The sequence below is a fragment of the Oryctolagus cuniculus genome, chromosome 5, assembly GCF_051225735.1.
Source record: "Oryctolagus cuniculus isolate XC-2025 breed Fujian yellow rabbit chromosome 5, ASM5122573v1, whole genome shotgun sequence".
In the NCBI taxonomy this organism is placed as follows: domain Eukaryota; kingdom Metazoa; phylum Chordata; class Mammalia; order Lagomorpha; family Leporidae; genus Oryctolagus; species Oryctolagus cuniculus.
Window position 1 is genome coordinate 165,679,686 of NC_142871.1, and position 19,670 is coordinate 165,699,355.

Here is a 19,670-nt window from a genome sequence, read left to right on the forward strand (position 1 = left end):
TCCCTTCTGTCCAGCACCCAGTGAGGGTCTTCTGCCTCTATCACAAGACAGATGGGCATCATGGTGGGAGCAGGTACTGGGTGGGGGGAGAGAGGTCGAATGGTTACGACAGGAAAGGGAGGGCAGGGAGGGGCGGGCGGGTGCTTTTATAACCACCACTCTCTTAGGAATCATCCCGTCCCTTCAGACAGCGTCTACCCAATCATGAGGGAGCCCTCTCACGTCCCACCTGAAAATACCCCCACACTGGGGGTCAGGCAGGGCAAACACTTCCAAACCACAACAGCCCTGCACCCTTCTGGGCATCAGATGAACGCTGAGCTGTTCCCGCATCTGTAGGCAGACAAATACAAGCCTTTCCCACACTCTGGAGACCATGGACGCCCAAGGCCCCCCCAGCTTAAAAAGCAGAAGAGAACCAAGCAAGCATGGGATTGGTACAGTCAGACTCGTTCCACAGCTCAGAGCTGAAACCTGAGAAATGGCGTAAAAGGAGCAGCGCAGGCACAAGGCTGTGTGTGTGGTGTGTGTGTGTGTGTTGTGGGGGGGGAGAGTGTGTGTGTCTGTTGTGGGTGTGGGTGTGTGTGCAGGTGGGTGTGTCTGTTGTGGGTGTGGGTGTGTGTGTGCAGGTGGGTGTGTCTGTTGTGGGTGTGGGTGTGTGTGCAGGTGGGTGTGTCTGTTGTGGGTGTGGGTGTGTGTGCAGGTGGGTGTGTCTGTTGTGGGTGTGGGTGTGTGTGTGCAGGTGGGTGTGTCTGTTGTGGGTGTGGGTGTGTGTGCAGGTGGGTGTGTCTGTTGTGGGTGTGTGTGTGTGGGTGTGTGTGTGTGTGTGTGGCAGGACGCTGAGCTGAGGGGTCAGGAATGAATGGAGGGCCACTCCTCTAACTGGCTCTTCCAATAAAGCAATTCAGTAATCGTTCAACAACTGCAGAATTTTGAACTGTGGGAAATACCGATCAGGTGATCCCAGCTTTGATCCCCAGTGTTAAAGCATTTACTGTCTGGTGGACATAAACACTACACAGGAGAACAGCAATTCCAACGCTCCTCCTAACTACCTCTTGTTAGTACTCCCTTCCTGGAAGGACTCAGTTACCAACCAGTGACGACCAGCGACTGCAGAAAAGACCAGCCTGTTCCCCCCAGAGCTGCTCTTCTCCAGGCAGACCCCCAGCCCTCTCCCCTCCACACACAGCCCCGTGCGTCGGAAATGAAGGGCGCAACCTGAGGCTCCTACGTCTACCAGCGCCCAGAAAGAAGCCTTTGGTACAAGTGCACTTCAGAAAGCTCATGGGAAAATGGAATCATTTACTTTGCTGTATGTAAATAGGAAAATCCATAGTTTTTAGAGAACGTGCATTCTTCACGAACTTTTTGGAGGACTGTGGCATTCCAGCTGAACCATAAAGTCGTCTCCAATAAACCCACGCCATAAAGAAGGGCGTTTACATCAGTACATGTCAACGTGGGGACACAGGAGACAAGGAGAAGCAAGGTAGCACGACACCTGCAGAAGAACAAGAGAGCCTGGGCTGAGATTTCTGTGCAATGCCAGTTAGAGAATTCAAAACAATGATTATAAGGAAACTCAGTGCAATGCAATGCAAGAGAATACAGATAAAGAAATGAGGAAATCAATGAGTGGCATGAATGGAAATATTACTAAGGAGACAGAACTCATTAAGAAGAATCAAACAGAAATTTGGGAGAAGAAATCTCCCATCAGTGGAATAAAAATTACAACTGAGAGCTTCAACAGAACAGGTCAAGTGGAGGAAAGAATTTCTGACCCACAGGATAAGAATTCTGAAACAACCCAATCAGACAAAAGTAAAGAGAGAAGAACTAAAAAGAATGAAGAAAGTCTAAGTGAAATGTGGGATACCATTAAATGACCAAATATTTGTATTGTAGGTATTTATGAAGAAGAGGAAAAAGGTGTTGAGAATCTGCTAAATGAAATAGTTGAAAATTCCCCAGGTCTTGAAAGAGACAGGGACATCCAGATACAAGGAGCTCAAAGGACCCCAAGCAGACTCAACCCAAAAAAGTTCTCTTCCAAGGCAACCTGTAGTCAAACCGTCAAAAGTTAAGAACAAGAGAGAATCTTAAAGATAGAAAAAAGTATCAAGTTACATATAAAGCAAAACCAATTAGACTTCTCAGCAGAAACCTCTAGGTCAGAGTGGGGTGATAAATTCAAGGTCTTAAAATAAAAACTTCCAACCAAGATTATTATATCCAGCAAAGCTATCCTGTAAAAGTGAAGGAGAAACAAAGTATTTTCCAGATAAGCAAAAGCAGAGTCTTCACCACTACCAGACCAGCCTTAAGAAATTCTGAAGGGCCCTGCATTAAACATGAAAAAACAGGACACCACCTATTCACTAGCAGAGCAGGTATAATCAGTATCCAATCAACAAAATGACAGGTCTTAGTTCTTACCTATCAATACTAATCTTCAATGTAAATGGATTAAATTCACTAGCAAGAAGACTTTGTTGGCTGAATGGATAAAAAAAAAATGACCCCCCACTATATGCTGCCTATGAGAAAACTCACTTCAGAAACAAAGATATACACAGACTGAAGGTGAATGGTTGGAAAAAGATCCCAGGCAAATGGAAACCAAAAACGAGCAGGCATAGCTATCCTGATACCAGATAAAACAGACTTTAAGTCAAAAACTGCAAGAAGAGATAAAGGACATTAAATGTTGATAAAATCTTTATCCAGCAAGAAGATGAAGCAATCATAATAACTATATATGCACCCAGCACAAGACCACCCAGATATACACACCAGATACCATCAGACCTGAAGGGAGAGACAGCTTCCAGTAATAGTGGGCGACTTCAACACCCCAGTCTCATCAATGCACAGATCATCCAGACATAAAATCAATGCAGATACACCAAAGTTGGAATACACTACTGAGAAAATAGACCTAACAGACATTACAGAACATTTTACCCAACAGCTACAGTGCATTCTTCTCACCAGCACGTGGAACACGTTCTAGGAGAGACCAACTATTAAGGCAGAAATCAACTCTCAGTAAATTAAAAAGACTGAAATCATACCATGTATCTTCTCAAATCATAAAAGTGTAAAACCAGAAATCAACAAGAACACTCATAAATACTGGGGCCACCCATAAACACTGGGAATTTAAATATCACGCCACAAAATGATCAATGGGTCACTGTAGAAATTAAAAATGAAATAAACTTTTTTGAAATAAATGAGAATGAAAACACAACACCTCAAAACCTGTGGGATACAGCAAAAGCAGTAACAAGAGAGAAGTTTACAGCATTAAGCGTTTACATTAAAAAAGAAACATCTCAGGGCCAACACTGTGGCATAGGTTAATCCTCTGCCTGTGGTGCCAGCATCCCATATGGACACCAGTTCAAGTCCCAGTTACTCTACTTCCAATCCAGCTCTCTGCTGATGGCCTGGGAAAGCAGCAGCAGATGGCCCAAGTGCTGTGGCCTCTGCACCCACATGGGAGACCTGAAAGAAGCTCTTGGCTCCCGGCTTCAGATCAGCACAGCTCCAGCCATTGCGGCCATTTGGGAAGTGAGCCAGTGGAAGGAAGACCTCTCTTTCTCTCTTCCTCTCTTTGTAACTCTGCCTCTCAAATACATAAATAAAATCTTAAAAAAAAAAAAGATAGACAATCTAAACAGATCCATAATAAGCAATGAGACTGAGCAATAATCAAAAGTCTTCCATAAAGCAAAGTCCAGGATCTGGTGGCTTTATTAACACATTCAAAGAACTAACTCCAGTACTTTTCATACTATCCCAAAATGTTGAAAAGGAAAACCAATGGTTAAGAATATTATACTAGTATGGTCTTAATGATCTGTGATTATTTAAATTTACTGTAGATGGGTAAAATGGTCATTTTTCCATTCAAGTATTGTTTACAGCCACTGCCTATATTCCTGCCAAACTAGGGTCTTTTTGCCTTTACTTGTTAACTTTCTTGTTTGGGAAAGCATTAAGCCTTTTTTACTGTAATGTAAATTTAAAATGTTATCCCTGGGGCCAAGGCGTTGTGGCACAGCAGGTTAACGCCCTGGCCTGAAGCTCTGGCATCCCATATGGGTGCCAGTTCTAGTCCCAGCTGCTCCTCTTGCAATCCAGCTCTTTTTCTATGGCCTGGGAAAGCAGAAGATGGCCCAAGTCCTTAGGCCCCTGCACCCACGTGGGAGACCTGGGAGAAGCTCCTGGCTTCAGACTGGCGCAGCTCAGCACATTGTGGCCAACAGGGGAGAGAACCATCAGATGGAAGATATCTCTCTCTCTCTCTGCCTCTCCTCTCTCTGTGCAACTCTGACTTTCAAGTAAATAAATAAATCTTATAAAAAAAATAAAATAAATAAAATGTCATCAAAAATTAGAGAGGGAGGGAAGGGAGGAGGAGGAGAAGGAGGAAGGGAATATCATTATATTCTTAGAATTGTATCTATGAACTTTACTGAATCTGTTAGAAACTAATTAAAAATTTAAAAATTAAAAAAAAAATTCGCACCAAAGGAGCCAGCATTATGGTGTAGGGGATAAGCCACCACTTACAGTGCCAGCATCCCACATCAGCACCAGTTCAAGCCCCAGCTGCTCCACTTCCAATCCAGCTCCCTGCTAATTCACCTGGGAGAGCAGTGGAAGACAGCCCAAGTGCTTGGGCTCCTCTCACCCCCCTGGGAGACCCAGATATAGTTCCTGGCTCCTGGCTTCAGCCTGGCCCAGACCCAATCATTGGGGCCATTTAGGGAGTGAACCAGCAGACGGAAGATCTAACTCTGCCTTTCAAATAAATAAATCATAAAAAAAAAAAAAAAAACTTTTTGCACCAAAATAACCTTGTTAAATCTCATTTTCCACAGACTTGAAATTCCCTTGTAAATCTCCATCTGTGTTGGCGCCGCGGCTCACTAGGCTAATCCTCCGCCTGCAGCACCAGCACACCGAGTTCTAGTCCAGGCCGGGGCGCCGGATTCTGTCCCGGTTGCCCCTTTTCCAGGCCAGCTCTCTGTTGTGGCCTGGGAAAGCAGTGGAGGATGGCCCAAGTGCTTGGGCCCTGCACCTGCATGGGAGACCAGAAGAAGCACCTGGCTCCTGGCTTCGGATCAGCGTGGCACGCCGGCCGCAGTGGCCATTGGCGGCGGGGGGTGGTGGTGGTGAACCAATGGAAAAGGAAGACCTTTCTCTCTGTCTCTCTCACTGTCCACTCTGCCTGTCCAAAAAAAACAAAACAAAACAAAAAAATCCCCATCTGTATCCAAAACTGAAAACCACAGTCTGATGGTTTAGGTTCTAGAATCTGTATTTTAAAAAGAACCCAGGGCAAGCATAGTGGCACAGTTGTTAAGCCACTGTTTGTAGCACTGGCATCTCATATAGGGTGCCAGTTCAAACCTCAGTTGCTCCACTTCCAATCCAGCTCCCTGTTAATGTGTCTGGTGAAGAAGCAGAAGATGGCCCAGGTGCTAAGGCCCCTGCACCCACATGGGAGACGTGGATGAAGCTCCTGACTCCGACTTCAGCCTGGCCTAGCCCGGCCCTTGTGGACATTTGTGGAGTGAACCAACAGATGGAAGATCTCTCTCTCTTTCAAGTAAAAATAAGTGAATCTTTAACAAAAGTAAAGATCCCAAAATGATCTCGCTCCACCTATGAGTACAAACAATATAAAAACTAATATTCTCTATATTTACAAAAATTTGATTCATTTGGCAGCTAGCTTTTTACGTCACAGATATTCAAAACTGTGACAAAGAACACTCAAGGTGTTGCCTACGTACCAGGAAGTCACGCTTATCGCAGAGAATGAAGACAGACTCGACGACTCAGGCGTCACAGCACCAACAGCAGAGGACTTATTCGGGGGCAGGCTTCGGCACAGCGGTTAGGCTGCCACCTGGGACGCCCCATCCCACAGAGGGGCAGTTGGGCTCCAGTCCTGGCTCCACTCTCCGCCCAGCTTCTCGCTAACATGCGTGAAGGGAGGCAGCAGGTGACACTGCCAGTGGTTGCGTCCCTGCCACTCCCGTGGGAGCTCAGACCGGCCTCCCGCCTCCTGACTTCAGCCCAGCCCTGCTCTGCACGTTGCAGGCATTTGAGGAGTGACCCAGCAGATGGGAGAGCTCCCTCAGTCTCTGTCTCTGTCCACCTTCCAAGTAAATAAAATATTTTTAAAAATGAATATAAATTAAAAAACACTCTGTGCACAGGAATAGAACGCAAACTCAAAGCGGCAGCACATGCAATGCCTTCACACGGCGTCTGGCAAATGATAAATGTTCTCAGATTCACAGGATAAAAAGTATTAGATAAACGTATTCTAGAACAGTCTAGAAATTTCAAAACACACATCTACATTTACCCTCACTGCCCCACAAGTCAAACACCTCACCTTCACTCTTATTTCGGAGCTGTCAGTCTTTTCAGACACCACAGGACACACACCAGACCATCCCTGAGCTTGACCGAGAGTTCCCCACACCTCGGTGACACCGCTCTGAGCTACACGCCCAGGGTTAGCATTACTCTTTCGGTTGGTACACATACAGTCCTTAGGGTGCACAGCAGAAGGCAGCAATTTCCCCCAAAGTAAGGAGCAATTTCAACAGATTTGTTTCTCCCAAATCCTTTTATCCTTCCAAATAATGTACTTCAAAATACTTTGTATAAACCAGGAGTAACTTCATTTTCTAATAGCTCACTTCCATTTCTGATGGACTAAACCAGGCACGTGTGGGTCATGACTTGATCAGTGAAATCCTACAGAAATTTAAATTAGCTATTACAGTAGATACAGGGGAAAACCCCACCTCCTCTGGGGGGAAAACAGCATGCAAATAAAGAGAAGGCTGCTTCACTGCTTCACGGTGTGCAATCGTCACTCGGTCCCACGAGAACTAAGCCCTCCCACTGGTGGCCACTGGACCATAAAATAAATTAAATCCTTTGGATCTCACGGTTTTCTGATGCTATAATCAATTTGCTGGATATATTGAAATTCCAAAACTCAAGAAGGAAAACAAGTGCTGTGGCACAGTGGGTTAAAGCCCACTGTGCTGTGCTAGCATTCCATGTGATCACCGGTTCGAGTCCCAGCTGCTCCACTTCCGATCCAGCTCTCTGCTATGGCCTGGAAAAGCAGTAGAAGATGGCTCAAGTCCTTGGGCCCCTGCACCCACGTGGGAGACCAGGAAGAAGTTCCTGGCTTCGGATAGGCACAGTTACATTCATCTGGGGAGTGAACCAGTGGATGGAAGACCTTTCTCTCTCTCTCTCTGCCTCTGCCTCTCTGTGACTCTGACTTTCAAATAAATAAATCTAAAAAAAAAAAAAAAAAAAAAAAGGAAAACAAGTTTGATTTCAAAGCTGGAGAGCTGAGTGCTTTTTTCTCTTTAAGAATGGAAGATGAAAGATGTTCTGCTGTGTAAGAATCGCTGGACACAAAAGTGGCATCTGTCAGATTGTAAGTTGCTTTTACATGCTAATGTCATCTAAGCCTCACTTTGGTCACTGTCATCCTCAGGCAGGGGTCACTCAGGAGAGACTGTTACTCCACAAGTCACAAAGCTTTTAGGAAGAGTCTCTCGGAACTTCCAGCGCTCAGTGCAGAACTAGGATAGCAGCAACTACAGAGACTCTCAAATGACTTCACCCTCCAGCCCCACATTCTCCGGGAAACCTCAGTCCTGAACAGACTATGCAGCTACAGCAGGGCTTAGCACACTGTAACCTGAAAGCCAGGACAATGTTCAGGGGCAGGCATTCGGTATAGGGGTCAAGATGCCCCTTGAGATTCCCGCATCCCATGAGAACACCCACCTGTTTTGTAGTGGACTCCAGCTTCCTGCTAATGCAGACCCTGGGAGGCAGCAGGTGATGGCTCACCTATGCGGAAGACCTGGATGGAGTCCCCAGCTCCTAGCTTTGGTCTGGCCCAACTCCGGATGTTGTGGGCATTTGGGGAATGAACAGATGGGAAATCTGTCTCTCTGCCTTTTAAAAAAAATGAATTTAAAAAAATTAAAAAAAAAGGATAGTTGTTAGATTTTTAAGTGACTGGGGGAAAGTATCTCATGACACATAGTGATGATATGAAATTTACTACCCACAAACACTGTTACTGGACCATTTCATGTAAGTATTGTCTGGTATGACCGAGTGGTCGTGACAGAGGCTGTATGGCCCACAAAGGCAGCAACAGCTACAATTGGGACCTTTACATAAAAAGCAGACCCTAAAGAATGGTCGGTAAGGAATACGCAACATAAAGAGATGCCAACAGTGACATTAAAAATTCAAAATGGGAAGTGTACAGTCTTTTCTATAACCCAAGTTATTATGGAGCCTGGTATAAGTGTTTCTTATAAGTCTCTTGGTAACCCCAAAGGAAAAACGGACAATGTGTAAAAATCAAGAAATCAATACACTCTGCTGGGGACAGCCAGAAAAGATAAAGGACACACAAGACAACTGGACAACTTGAGAATAATTAGCAAAAGACAGCACTTGGTCCTCACCTGGCAGCAATTACCCCGAGGGTAAGCAGATTCAATGCTCAACCAAAAGACACAGATGTGGGAGATGTGGCTACAGATGGCTTAAAAAGAGAGATACAACTCCACCCTGCCTACAAGATCCTCAGTTCACCTGTGAGGATCCCCAGAGACCAAAAGGGAGCGGACGGAAAGGTATTCCACCCACTGGAGAGCTAGAGAGAGGAGCTGTACTCAAATCAGATAAAATCAAGCTTTAATCCAGAAACTGTAAGGAGACACAAACGGCATTAAACAACTATGTGGTGTCAGTTCTGCCAGACATAGCAATTTGTAAACACATACACACCCAACATCAAACACCCAGATATATAATACTAATATAAAGGGAGAAAGACCTTAATACAATTAATAGGGGACTTCAACATTATTCTTTGTCAAAAGATCATTTAGGACCGGGGCCGCGGTTCACTTGGCTAATCCTCCGCCTGCAGTGCCGGCACACCAGGTTCTAGTCCCGGTTGGGGCGTCGGGTTCTGTCCCGGTTGCTCCTCTTCCAGTCCAGCTCTCTGCTGTGGCTGGGAAGGCCGTGGAGGATGGCCCAAGTGCTTGGGTCCTGCACCCGCATGGGAGACCAGGAGGAAGCGCTTGGCTCCTGCCATCGGATTGGTGCAGTGCTGGCTGTGGCAGCCATTTGGGGGGTGAACCAATGGAAGGAAGACCTTTCTCTCTGTCTCTCTCACTCTCTAACTCTGCCTGTCAAAAAAAAAAAAAAAAAAAAGAAAGAAAAAGAAAAAAGAAAAAGATGCCACATCTCATACCAGGATGCCTGGGTTCAAGTTCCAGCTTCATTCCCAGTTCCAGTTTCCTGCTGATGCACAGCTGGGAGGCAGCATGTGACGGCTCAGGTACTGGGTCTCTGACACCCACATGAGGGATCTGGAGTGAGTTCCTGGCTCCTGAATGAAACCCAGGTTGGGCGTGGCCCTACCCTAGTGAGGGCATGCACCAGCAGACGGGCGGGCGCTCTCTGTCTCTGCATCTCAAATGCACAAAAATAAAATTTCAAAAAATCTTAAAATAACCTTGCACCTCAAGGGAACTAGAAAAACAATAAACTAAGCCCAAAATCAGTAGGAGATCAGAGCAGAAATAAAGAGAAACTAGATAAATGAAATCGTTGTCTTTCTGAAAAGATAAAATCAACAAACTGTTAGCCAAAGAAAAAGTACAAATGAAATCCGAGCTGAAAAGTGAGACATCACAACTGATCCGACAGAAAATACCAGAGGCCACAGGAGATTACTGTGAACAACTGTAAATAAGCCGGATGAACTGGAAGAAATGGATAAATGCTTGGACACACACAACCTACCAAGACAATTATGAAGGGGCTGGAGTTGCAAGCAGCAAGCTAAGCTCCTGTCTCCCATGGGAGCCTCAGTTGGAGCCGTGGCTGCTCCACTTCCAAGCACATTTTACAAGGCCAGCATTACCCTGACAACAAAACCATAGGACACAACAACAACAAAAGAAAACCATCATCCCTGATAAACACAGATACAAGGCTCAGCAAATTACCAACAAATCGAAGTCAACAGCACATTTAGAAATCATTCACCATGATCAAGTGGGATTACTACAGGGATGCAAGGATGGTTTGACAGATGTAAGTCAATGGACATACACCACGTTAACAGACCCATACTATCATCTCAAAAGATGCAGAAAAAGCACTTTTGGACAAAATTCAGCATCTTTCCAACATTAAAAAAAAAAAAAAAAAAAAAACAAACAAACCTCGACAAATTGGGTTCTAGAAGGAACATACCTCAATACAATAAAGGCAGTCAACGTACAACAAACCCACAGCTAACATCACACAGAGCAGTGAGAAGCTGAAAGCCTCCCCTCTAAGATCTGGAACAAGACAAAGATACTCACTCTCCCCATGGATTTTCAACATCATACTGGATGTCCTGGCCAACGCAATTAGGAAGGGGAAAGAAATAAAAGGCACCCAAACTGGAAAGGAAGAAGTTAACTGTTCTTGTAGGTAGATGGCATGCCCATATGTTTAAAAAAAAAAAAAAACACACACTAACACTAATACTCCACCAAACAATTGGTAGAATTGGGGTTAGCATTTAGCACAGCAGTTAAGACAACGCTTGGGATGTTCATAACCCAGTATCCCAGTACCAGAGTGCCTGGGTTGGGGTCCCAGTTCTGGTTCTAATTCCAGTTCCCTGAACATACACCCTGGGGGGCAGTGGTGACAGCTCAAGTAGTTGGGTCCCTGCCATGGGGGAGGCCCAGACTGAGTTCCTGGCTCCTGGTTTCAGCCTCACCTAGCCCCTTCTGTTGTGAGTATTTGGAGAATGAACCAGAAGACAGAAACCTACCTTTCTCTCTCTTTCTATTTGTCTCTGTCTCCCTCCTTCCCTCTTTCTCTGCCTTTCAAATAATCTTTAAAAAACTGGTAGAATAAAAATTGCTAGATACAAAAATCAGTATATAGTTCCAAATACTAACATTTCCAGACACTAACAGCAAATTATCTGAAAAAGAAATCAAAAAGACAATTCCATTTACAACAGCTACCCCCACAAAAGGAAAAAAAATCCTCTAGGAATAAATTTAACCAAGGAAGTACAATCTCTGCACTAAAAACTATAAAACATTGATGAAACAAATTGAAGATGCAGATAAATATAGAGATATCCTGTGTTCGTGGACTGGAAGAATACTGCTACCCAACGTGATATTCAGATTCAGGACAACCCCATCGCATTACCAATGGCATTCTACACAGAACCAGAAAAAGCAATCCTGAAATTCACAGGGAACTCCAGAAGAGTTTAAAAGAATAAAGCTATGGGGCTGTTGCTGTGGTGTAGCGAGTAAAGCTGCCACCTCCAGTGCTGGCATCTCATAAGGGCGCCAAGTTCAAGTCCGGGCTGCTCCACTTCCGGTCCAGCTCTCCGCTATGGCCCGGGAAAGCAGTGGAAGATGGCCCAAGTGCTTGGGCCTCTGCATAGATGTGGGAGACCCAGAGGAAGCTCCTGGCTTTGGATAGGCACAGCTCCAGCTAATGCGGCCAATTGGGGAGTCAACCAGGGGATGGAAGACCCCTCCTTCCCTCCCTCCCTCCCTCTCTCTCTCCCCTCCTTCTCTCTCTCTGTAACTCTGACTTTCAATGGAACATAACAAGGTCCAGAAACAAACACATGCATTCACAGCCAAGTGATTTTCAACAGAAGTGTCCAAAACACACAACAGGGAAAGGAAGTGTCTTCAAAAAAAAAAGTGTTGAGAACTGAAAATCCACACGTAGAACAAAGAAATTAGATCCCTGTCTCACACCACATACAAACTCTACCTAACAGGATTAAAGGTTTACATCTAAGTCCTCAAGCTATGAAACTACTGGAAGACAACACTGGCAAAAAGCTTCAAAACACTAGTCTGGGTAAGGATTTTTTTTAGATATGACCTCTAAAGTGTAAACAACAAAAGCAATAGTTAAACAGGACTACATCAAACTAAAATTTCTGTAAACTAAAGAACATAACCAACAGAGTGAAGAGACAATGTACAGAATGGGGAAGGAGATGTTTGCAAACTCTACATCTGATAATAGCCAAAATATATAAAATATATAAGGAACTCAACAATACCAAGAAAACAAAATAATTTTCAAAATGGACAAAAGATTAGAACAACTTTTCTCAAAAGACCCACAAATGGCTAACTTGTATAAGAAACGATACTCACCATTGATAATAATCAGGGAAATACAAATTAAAACCACAACAGTCAGAAAGAAAACAATTTGTTGGTGAGGGATATGGAGGAAAAGGAATCCTTGCACACCTGGTGGGAAGGTACATTAGTACAGCCATTACAGAAAACAGTAGGGAAATGCCTACAAAAATTAAAAACAGAACCACCAGCAATCCCTCTCCTAGCTCTAAATCCACAGGAAAGGACACCCATGGGTGATGGGAAGACACCCACACTGTGTTTCCTGCAGCATGACCTATAACCGCAAAAACAGAATGAACTGAGATGAAAGAAAATGTGGCGCACACACAAGGGAGTAGTATTCAGCCATAAAAAGGAAGAATTCTGCCACTGCTTCCTGGATGAGGCTAGAAGGCACAAGTGAGATAAGTGAGACACAGCAAGACCCGTCCCACATGAAGCTGGTCTCACAGAACTGGAGGGCAGACAGTGGTGCCTGGCGTGGGGGCTCAGGGAGATGTTAGCCAAAGAACACATAACTACACTTAGAATCACATAACTACACTTAGAATGGCGGAGTTCATGGCATCTATGGTACGGCCTGGTGACTGCAGTTAACCATGTATCGTATGCTTGAAAAACACAGATAGGGGATATGAAATGTTCCCACCATAAACAGTCTCACTTTGTGAGATAAACAGACTGAACTATTCCACAATATAGATGTACTTCAAAATGATAAAAAATACTATCTTATGGATATCCATTTAAAATGTATTTGAAAACAGAGGATGCTTGGTCTCCATGACACACAACATTCTTATCTACGTCACATCAAAAATATGCTTTTCCTTGGTCCTAGCTGCTGGACACTTGCTGAGTAAGCGCATCTGCCCTGCAAGTTCCGAAGGCCGATGTCCCACCTTTCCCAGGATCTCACCGCTCCCACAGTTTAGTGAACACTCACTGAGGACCTATTATTGCCATATACCAAGTCCCATGCTAAGCAGGAGAGCTACTTCCTCTTATGTGAGAAAGCAAGGGGCTGGCCATGAGGCAGCTCCCCCAAGGTCACCCAGCACACCAGCACCCTTCATACTGCGAATTTCCTCCTTCGTCAATGCACCCCTGTAAGTCTGCAGCGTCTACACTTTCCCTGCAACTTGGGTGGAACTGGACACCAGGCCACGCACGTCCCTCGTCCTGGTCAGCGTTAGGCTGGAAGTGCTCATCTGCACAACCTTGCCCCCCCCCCCCGCACTGCATGGGTGAGAACAACACAACTGCACACCTTCAGACACAGCAGCGGAACTCGGAAGACGCCGCAGACGTCTACACAACGGCCGCCTGAGGACCCGTCCCTGAGCTCCGCGAGCGGCGAGCTTAGGTCTTTACACCTTTTCTCATTTAAACTTCACTGATCTCCATTTCACAGACGCGGAAACTGAGCTTCCAAGGCCGAGCCACCCCCAGGTGACCGAGCTGGGATTAGTTAACTAGCAGTCTGCCGGGAAACCCAGGCCTGGAGCGCGGTGCGAAGCTTCCCAGGGTCAACCTTCCACTGCAAAGCAGTCCCAGCGGGAAAACTCACCCGAAAACACGGCCAGCAAGCACTACCCACTGCACTCACCGACACGCACCAACATTGCACTTTTCTTTCCCTCCAAATCTGAACTACAACGCAGACCCCGAAGCGGAACGGTGCAGGGGCACCCCTCCGGTCGTGCACCGGGTCCCTGCCCCCTCGGACGCTGCTCGGGCGCGTTCACCGTCCTCCCAATTTCTGTTCCACGGGCAGAGGAACGAACTTGTCGACTCGGCCCAGCACGGCGCGGGCCGACCACTCCCGCCAGCAGCAGGGCGGGCCGGAGAGCCCGAGGCGCACAGCAGCCCCGCGAGTCCGTCCGCGGCCCCCAGCGTCCACGCGCCGGCCTCGGGCTCGTTCCCACGCGCCCCGGATACAACTTACGTATAAGCTGCTACCCGCACGCCGACAGCAGCGCAGCCGGCAGGGGACCGGCCACCACGCGCACGCTCGCAGCGCTCGGGGCGCACCCCTGCACCCCCGGCACGGCTCGGCAACCCCCCGGGGCCCCGCGTCCTGCGGGGGGCACCTTCCCGCGCAGCCGGGGCGCCGGAGCTTGGGAAAGCTCAGCACGTCCCCCACGGGCTCCCCGACCCCACACGACGGCCGCCGGCCTCCCGCGGAGAGGCTCTGCAAACATTAGCCTTCCAAAGGCCCCCGAAAGTTGCTGCAGGGCCAGCACCCCGGGCGGCGGAGCTAGACTCCCCGCCCCCCGCCCCAGGGCCCGGTCCCTAAGCTCCCAGGTCCCTAAGCGCATCCCAAAGGTGAGCGCTGGGGAGAGGCACCCGGGGGCGCACGCGGGGCAGCCTCGGGACCCCGCCGCGCGCGCGTGCTCCCGGGGAAGCCGAGCGCCAAGTTCCGTCGGGCCGCGCACCCCAGGGCGCCCCCGACTCGGCGTCCTCCTCGTGCCCTCCCGCTCACTTCGCAGCGCTGCGGCGGCGTGTCGGCGTTAAATTTAAATTTCCTGGCCCCGGCCACAACGCTAACCCCATGAAAGCATGTGGCCGGCGCTTGGCATTTTGGCTGAGACCGTGTGCGCCGCGCCCGGGGCCGGCAGCCGTCCCGGGCGCCCCCCGCCCCACCCCCGCCGCCCCCAGACCCCCGCGCACTCCGGGCTCCGTCCGGGCAAGTCGCCGGCGGCAGCGCCACTTCCCCCCGCGCGGCCCGGCCGGCTCCGGGGCGCCGCCGCCCGCGGGCCCCCCGGGCTCCCCTCGCGCGCGGCCGGGCGGCGGGGGCGGCGGGGCCGGGCCGTCGGGCTGGACGCGGCCGGGGGGAGGGGAGTACCTCGTACAGCTCCTCGGAGGCCATGGTGGGCGGCGGAGTTGCGGGCGGCGCGCGGCGCCCGGCGGCCGACACTTTGTTCCACTTGGGTCCCTGCGTGGCCTGCGCTTCCTGCTCCCGCTCCGGGCACCGGGCGCCGGGCACGGGCGAGCCTCGCGCACTCCGCGGGCCGGTGCGGGCCGGCGGCGGCGCGGCCGTGCGCAGGAGCAGCTGCGCAACGCGCCCTGGGCGCCCCGCGCTCACTCCCCGGCGGGCCGGCTGCGGCTCGGGCTCGGGCTCATCGCGCCCCGCCGCGGGGCCGGGCGGGCTGGGGCGGGCGGCGCGGCTGGATCCGCGGCTCCCCCTCTCCGGTGTAGTGCAAGAAGCTTCCTACTTGCGACCGAAAAAAAAAAAAAAAAAAAAAAAAAAAAAACCTGCCCCGGCTACTGAGCATGCCCAGTGCGGCCTGCCCGGCCCGGCCCAGCCGGCTCCCGCGCTCCGGGTTTTGCGGCCGCCCGCGCGGGAGGGACGGGACGCGGCGGGGCGGGGCGGCCGAGGCGAGCGGCGGGCGCCGCTCCGGGCCGGCAGGAAGGGGCGGGGCCGGCGGGGCGGGGCCTCGGCGCGGGGCGGGGCCGGCGGCGGGAGGGGCGGGGCCCCGGCGTCCCGGAGCCCGGCTCGCCGTGGCCGGCGCCGCCCACCGACGCGCCTCGACGTGGGCGCTCGCTCGGCTCCCCGCGGGCGGGCGGCGCCGGGAAGGGGGACGAGTCCGGCGGTGAGGGCTGCGGTGGCCGCCCGCGTGGGCGTCCCGCGAGCCTGGAGCCCACTGCCCCGACGGTCGCGGCCGCGCGGCCCGGCGAGCTCCTCCCGCCCTGAGGGCGCAGAGCGGCCGCCTTGCCCCGGGGGCCGCCCGTCCGGGGGCCGGCGGCGTGGCCAGGTGGACGCCCCCGCCCTACCACGTGCCCGCCGGCCCCCGCGGCCGCCGCCAAGACCCGGAGCCGGACCGCGCGCCCAGGCGTGAGGCGCGGCGCGGCGCTGGGCGGGCCGGGAGCCGGGGCGGGAGCCGGGCGCGGCCGCCTCCCTCAGCCCGCGGCTTCCCCGCGCTCTCGCCGGGCCTCCGCCTTCCTCACGGGGCGGTCGGGACGCGCGGGAGAACCTGCGTGCGGGCGACACGACGGGCGCGGGCCTCGGGCGGGGCCGGCCCTGCCCCGCGGCGTGGAGGAGAAGGGCACACCTGCCCCGCGGCGTGGGCCTCGCCCCACCCGTGGGCGCGGGGGTCGGGGCCTCGTGGCCCGGCCGCCCCCACGCAGCGCGGGGCTCGGAGCCGGGCAGCCCACGCGGCGGGACTTCCCCACGGGCCACTCTCACGCGCTGCCCCAGGCCTTACTCAGCGTCGCCGACCCTCCGTTTCCCTCACGCATCGGCTCCCGTCACGCGTCCCGGGACCTCCCGGCCACCAGGCTCCTCCCACGAACACGCAGGTCGTCGGGCGCCCGGCACAGCCTTGGAGCAACCTCACAGCCCCGGCGAAACCCCGGCCCTGCGGACGCCCCAGGAGCAAGCAGGACCCTAACCCTCGGGGCGCGCTTTTCACGGAGTGCCCGCCTCGAACCTTAAACTCCCAGCTCCGCCGTCACCTCGGGAGCGCGGCCTCGCGGACTTCCTGTCTCTCCCCGGGCACCGGAAGCACCCACGGGAGCTGCGTTAGAACTCAGGGCCACCCCCACCTCTAGACTCGTCTTCAGCCAGACCTCAGGTTCGAATTCGGCTGCCCAGCGCCTAAGCACCGCTGGCCATACACTCAGAAAAACTTGTCATGCAACATAGGGGGATTTCGGGGTCCACGAGGCTGTCCACGCATCCAACTTCCATGATCAAGTTCCTTGACAACCAGACGAGTGTTGCAAAAATGCATGGACAATGCGTATCACGCAAAAACTGCATGGACTTCAAAATTCTTTGCACCAAAATATCTCTTAATGCCATTTCGCGTCAACTTTCTGAACTGCCCTCTGGACTGTCAAGCAGTCTCAGGCTCTGCCCCCTTCCCCGCTTGGCTGTCTGCCGCTCCTCCAAGCAGCGTCTCTCCTCACCTCGTCTCTCTGGGCATACCAGCTCAGCAACATGAATTGTAAGCTTCCTGAAGGCAAAGACTGGGGACTTTATCCATCTGACAAGTCTCAGAGCAATAATTAGCGATTACTGCCACGACAGCAACTGCTCAAGCAAGTCCTTGCAGGTGATGATTGAAAATGACAAGTAAATTATAAGAAAAAGGGAATCCTCAGTATAAAAATGATACACACAAAAAGACGTCCACATAGAAACCTATATAAAATAATAGACTAATATGAATATCAACATTTCTTTTTTCCATAACCATCAACCTCTTCATGGCGTCCTTCAGAATTTCCTATACATTCCCAAGATGCACCACCACGCATTCAATGGTGCTGCAATCTTAAAACACGGTCTCTGAGGGTCTCCAGTACCACCAGTGTTGCCAAGGAGGAAGGAGGATAGGAAGGCATCCACCATAACCATATGTAGATCTTAAGCTACAATTTGTGACAGACATACACGCTCAAAGACTAAAGTGACTCTCCTCTGGAAAATAAAAGGGGAGGGAGAATTACCCACTACGAGAGTTAACTCAAAAAAGACCTTTAATGTTGATGGCCAAGATTATGCTGTTGTGATCAACGTTAAGCCAGTGGTGTTTCTGTAACAGAGCTGCTATGAGCCACTCTTCCCTACTCAACTCCAATGGCTTCCTTCCACAGTTAGTTGACTTGTCCTGGTAGAAGAGAAAGGAACCAAAGTACCCAACTAGTGACAGAGAAGTTGGGCTGTTTTTTTTTCATTGTCCACGTTGTTCCTCTCATCAACTCTCCTTGCTGCTCACCATCTAAAATACCTAATGGTTTACTGAATGTCATTGCGCTTATATAGGCAGGTATCACTTCATTAGTTCAACTTGTCTTTCTTTTAAGCAAATTCTGCTTCCTTTCCTCACTTTTTTATATAAACATTTTTTCAGTGCTCACAACAGAAATAAATATATCCAAGATCATTTAATGGCTTTGAATTCATACTCTCTTACAAAATAGTGATGTTTGGCGGTAGTTAGCATGGCCACGTGTGTGAGAGCTCTGAAAGTATATCCGAAATATATCAGGAAGATTGTACCAAAAATACATACAGCACAATAGTCTGTACTAGTAAGATACATACTCATAAATCTTAAAAGATTATAGACCTGGTCAACAAGAGAGACAACATAGACACGACTAAAACACATATCTACCAGCTATAAAGTTCAACTCTTACCTGACTGGAGACCAATGTAAACCAGATTACTCCTTTTCCAACCAATGGTGGACAACAACTACTATCCCAGGTAAAGTGCTTCTGATCAGAAGTCACGGCCATTTCCCACCTGGAGAGAACAACAACTGAAATCTTAAATATAGGGTCTGCCCCTTACAGCTAAATGAGTCACTGCATCCATTCTCCCAAGAATCTGCATTTTATCTACATTTGAATCCCAGGGCTCACAAGAAGGATAGGGGCTGGGACTGGAAAGACAAAAGAAGCCAAAACCTAGCACCACCAAGCTTTCCCAGCCAAAGGCATTTGAAGGTTGGTTGGCTATTAAAAGCTGCCAAGAAGTTTTGCGTTCCAAATGCTACTGTAGCTTTGCTGCCTCTTCAAAAATCCCAAAATTTAAATGTGGTTTTTATGGAGAAGGAACTTATTAAATACCATTCTTGTTGTAGAGTACTCATTCCATAAAACGTGTTGGGATTCCCAACTCGATCACCTCAAAAGAAAGTAACAGCATTTCAAACCTGGGAAGCAAGATACAGAAACATAGGGAACCAGTGACAGGATGAATTCAGATGCTAGGACTCCCCTCTGAACTTGGAGCCAACCAGTTCTCCCTTCCCTGAAAGCTTAAATTAGATATCAGTTCCCTTTTCTGGCCAACAAATAGCCGATTCCTGGTTTCAGCCGCTGCTTCCTTCCATGCCCAGATAATCAGTTTCCTCCTTTTCACTGGCAACCTTGTTCCTACCTTTTTCCATTATAGTCCTGAGTATCATTTCTTTCATGGGAAAACCAGTAGCCAGCTGCCACGTTGCTGCTTCTTGGCCAAATACCACCCCACTGGCGTCAACTCTGAGGCTTCTTAACACTTAATTTCACCAATTTCCTCTTAGGCTGCCCAAGGCTCATCAATTTACAATTAAGGGTCATTTTCTTTCTCAACTAGATTAAGTGTTTTTAATGGCAGTTCCTTTTTTTTATTTATAATGGTGATTCTCCCAAAAGAACCTTCATCATACGTAATTGTTATGCCTCCTTTTGACTGAAGTAATTGATAAAGAGCAAAGAAGTTTTTTGATTTTTTTATTGATAACTTTATAGATTACCCCCATCTTCTGGAAAAAGACCAGAACACCTAAAGAGCAAATAACAGCAAGACATGCCCATGACATTTTAATTGACTTTAGGGCCAGGGCAGTAACAAACTCATTTAGATGACTGAA

The 19,670-nt window shown here is 49.6% G+C and overlaps 1 protein-coding gene across 7 annotated transcripts in view; it reads right to left on the reverse strand.

Annotated features, from left to right (window-relative positions):
• CDYL (chromodomain Y like) overlaps window positions 1-19,309 on the reverse strand; it is a 157,370-nt gene extending 138,061 nt beyond the window's left edge. Inside the window, exons 1-2 of one of the 7 annotated variants that reach the window (XM_089334512.1) lie at window positions 19,196-19,288; window positions 18,448-18,572 (exon numbers count right to left, since the gene is read on the reverse strand). In XM_089334512.1, the coding sequence (XP_089190638.1) occupies window positions 18,448-18,572; window positions 19,196-19,232 (162 nt within the window). In that variant the 5' untranslated portion in view covers window positions 19,233-19,288. Of the gene's footprint in view, window positions 1-15,144; window positions 15,540-16,729; window positions 17,328-18,447; window positions 18,573-19,195 lie in introns of those variants that run through there. The other 6 variants (XM_089334513.1, XM_089334517.1, XM_089334514.1 and 3 more) reach the window with 6 other exon arrangements.
• Between the last annotated feature and the right edge of the window lie 361 nt (window positions 19,310-19,670).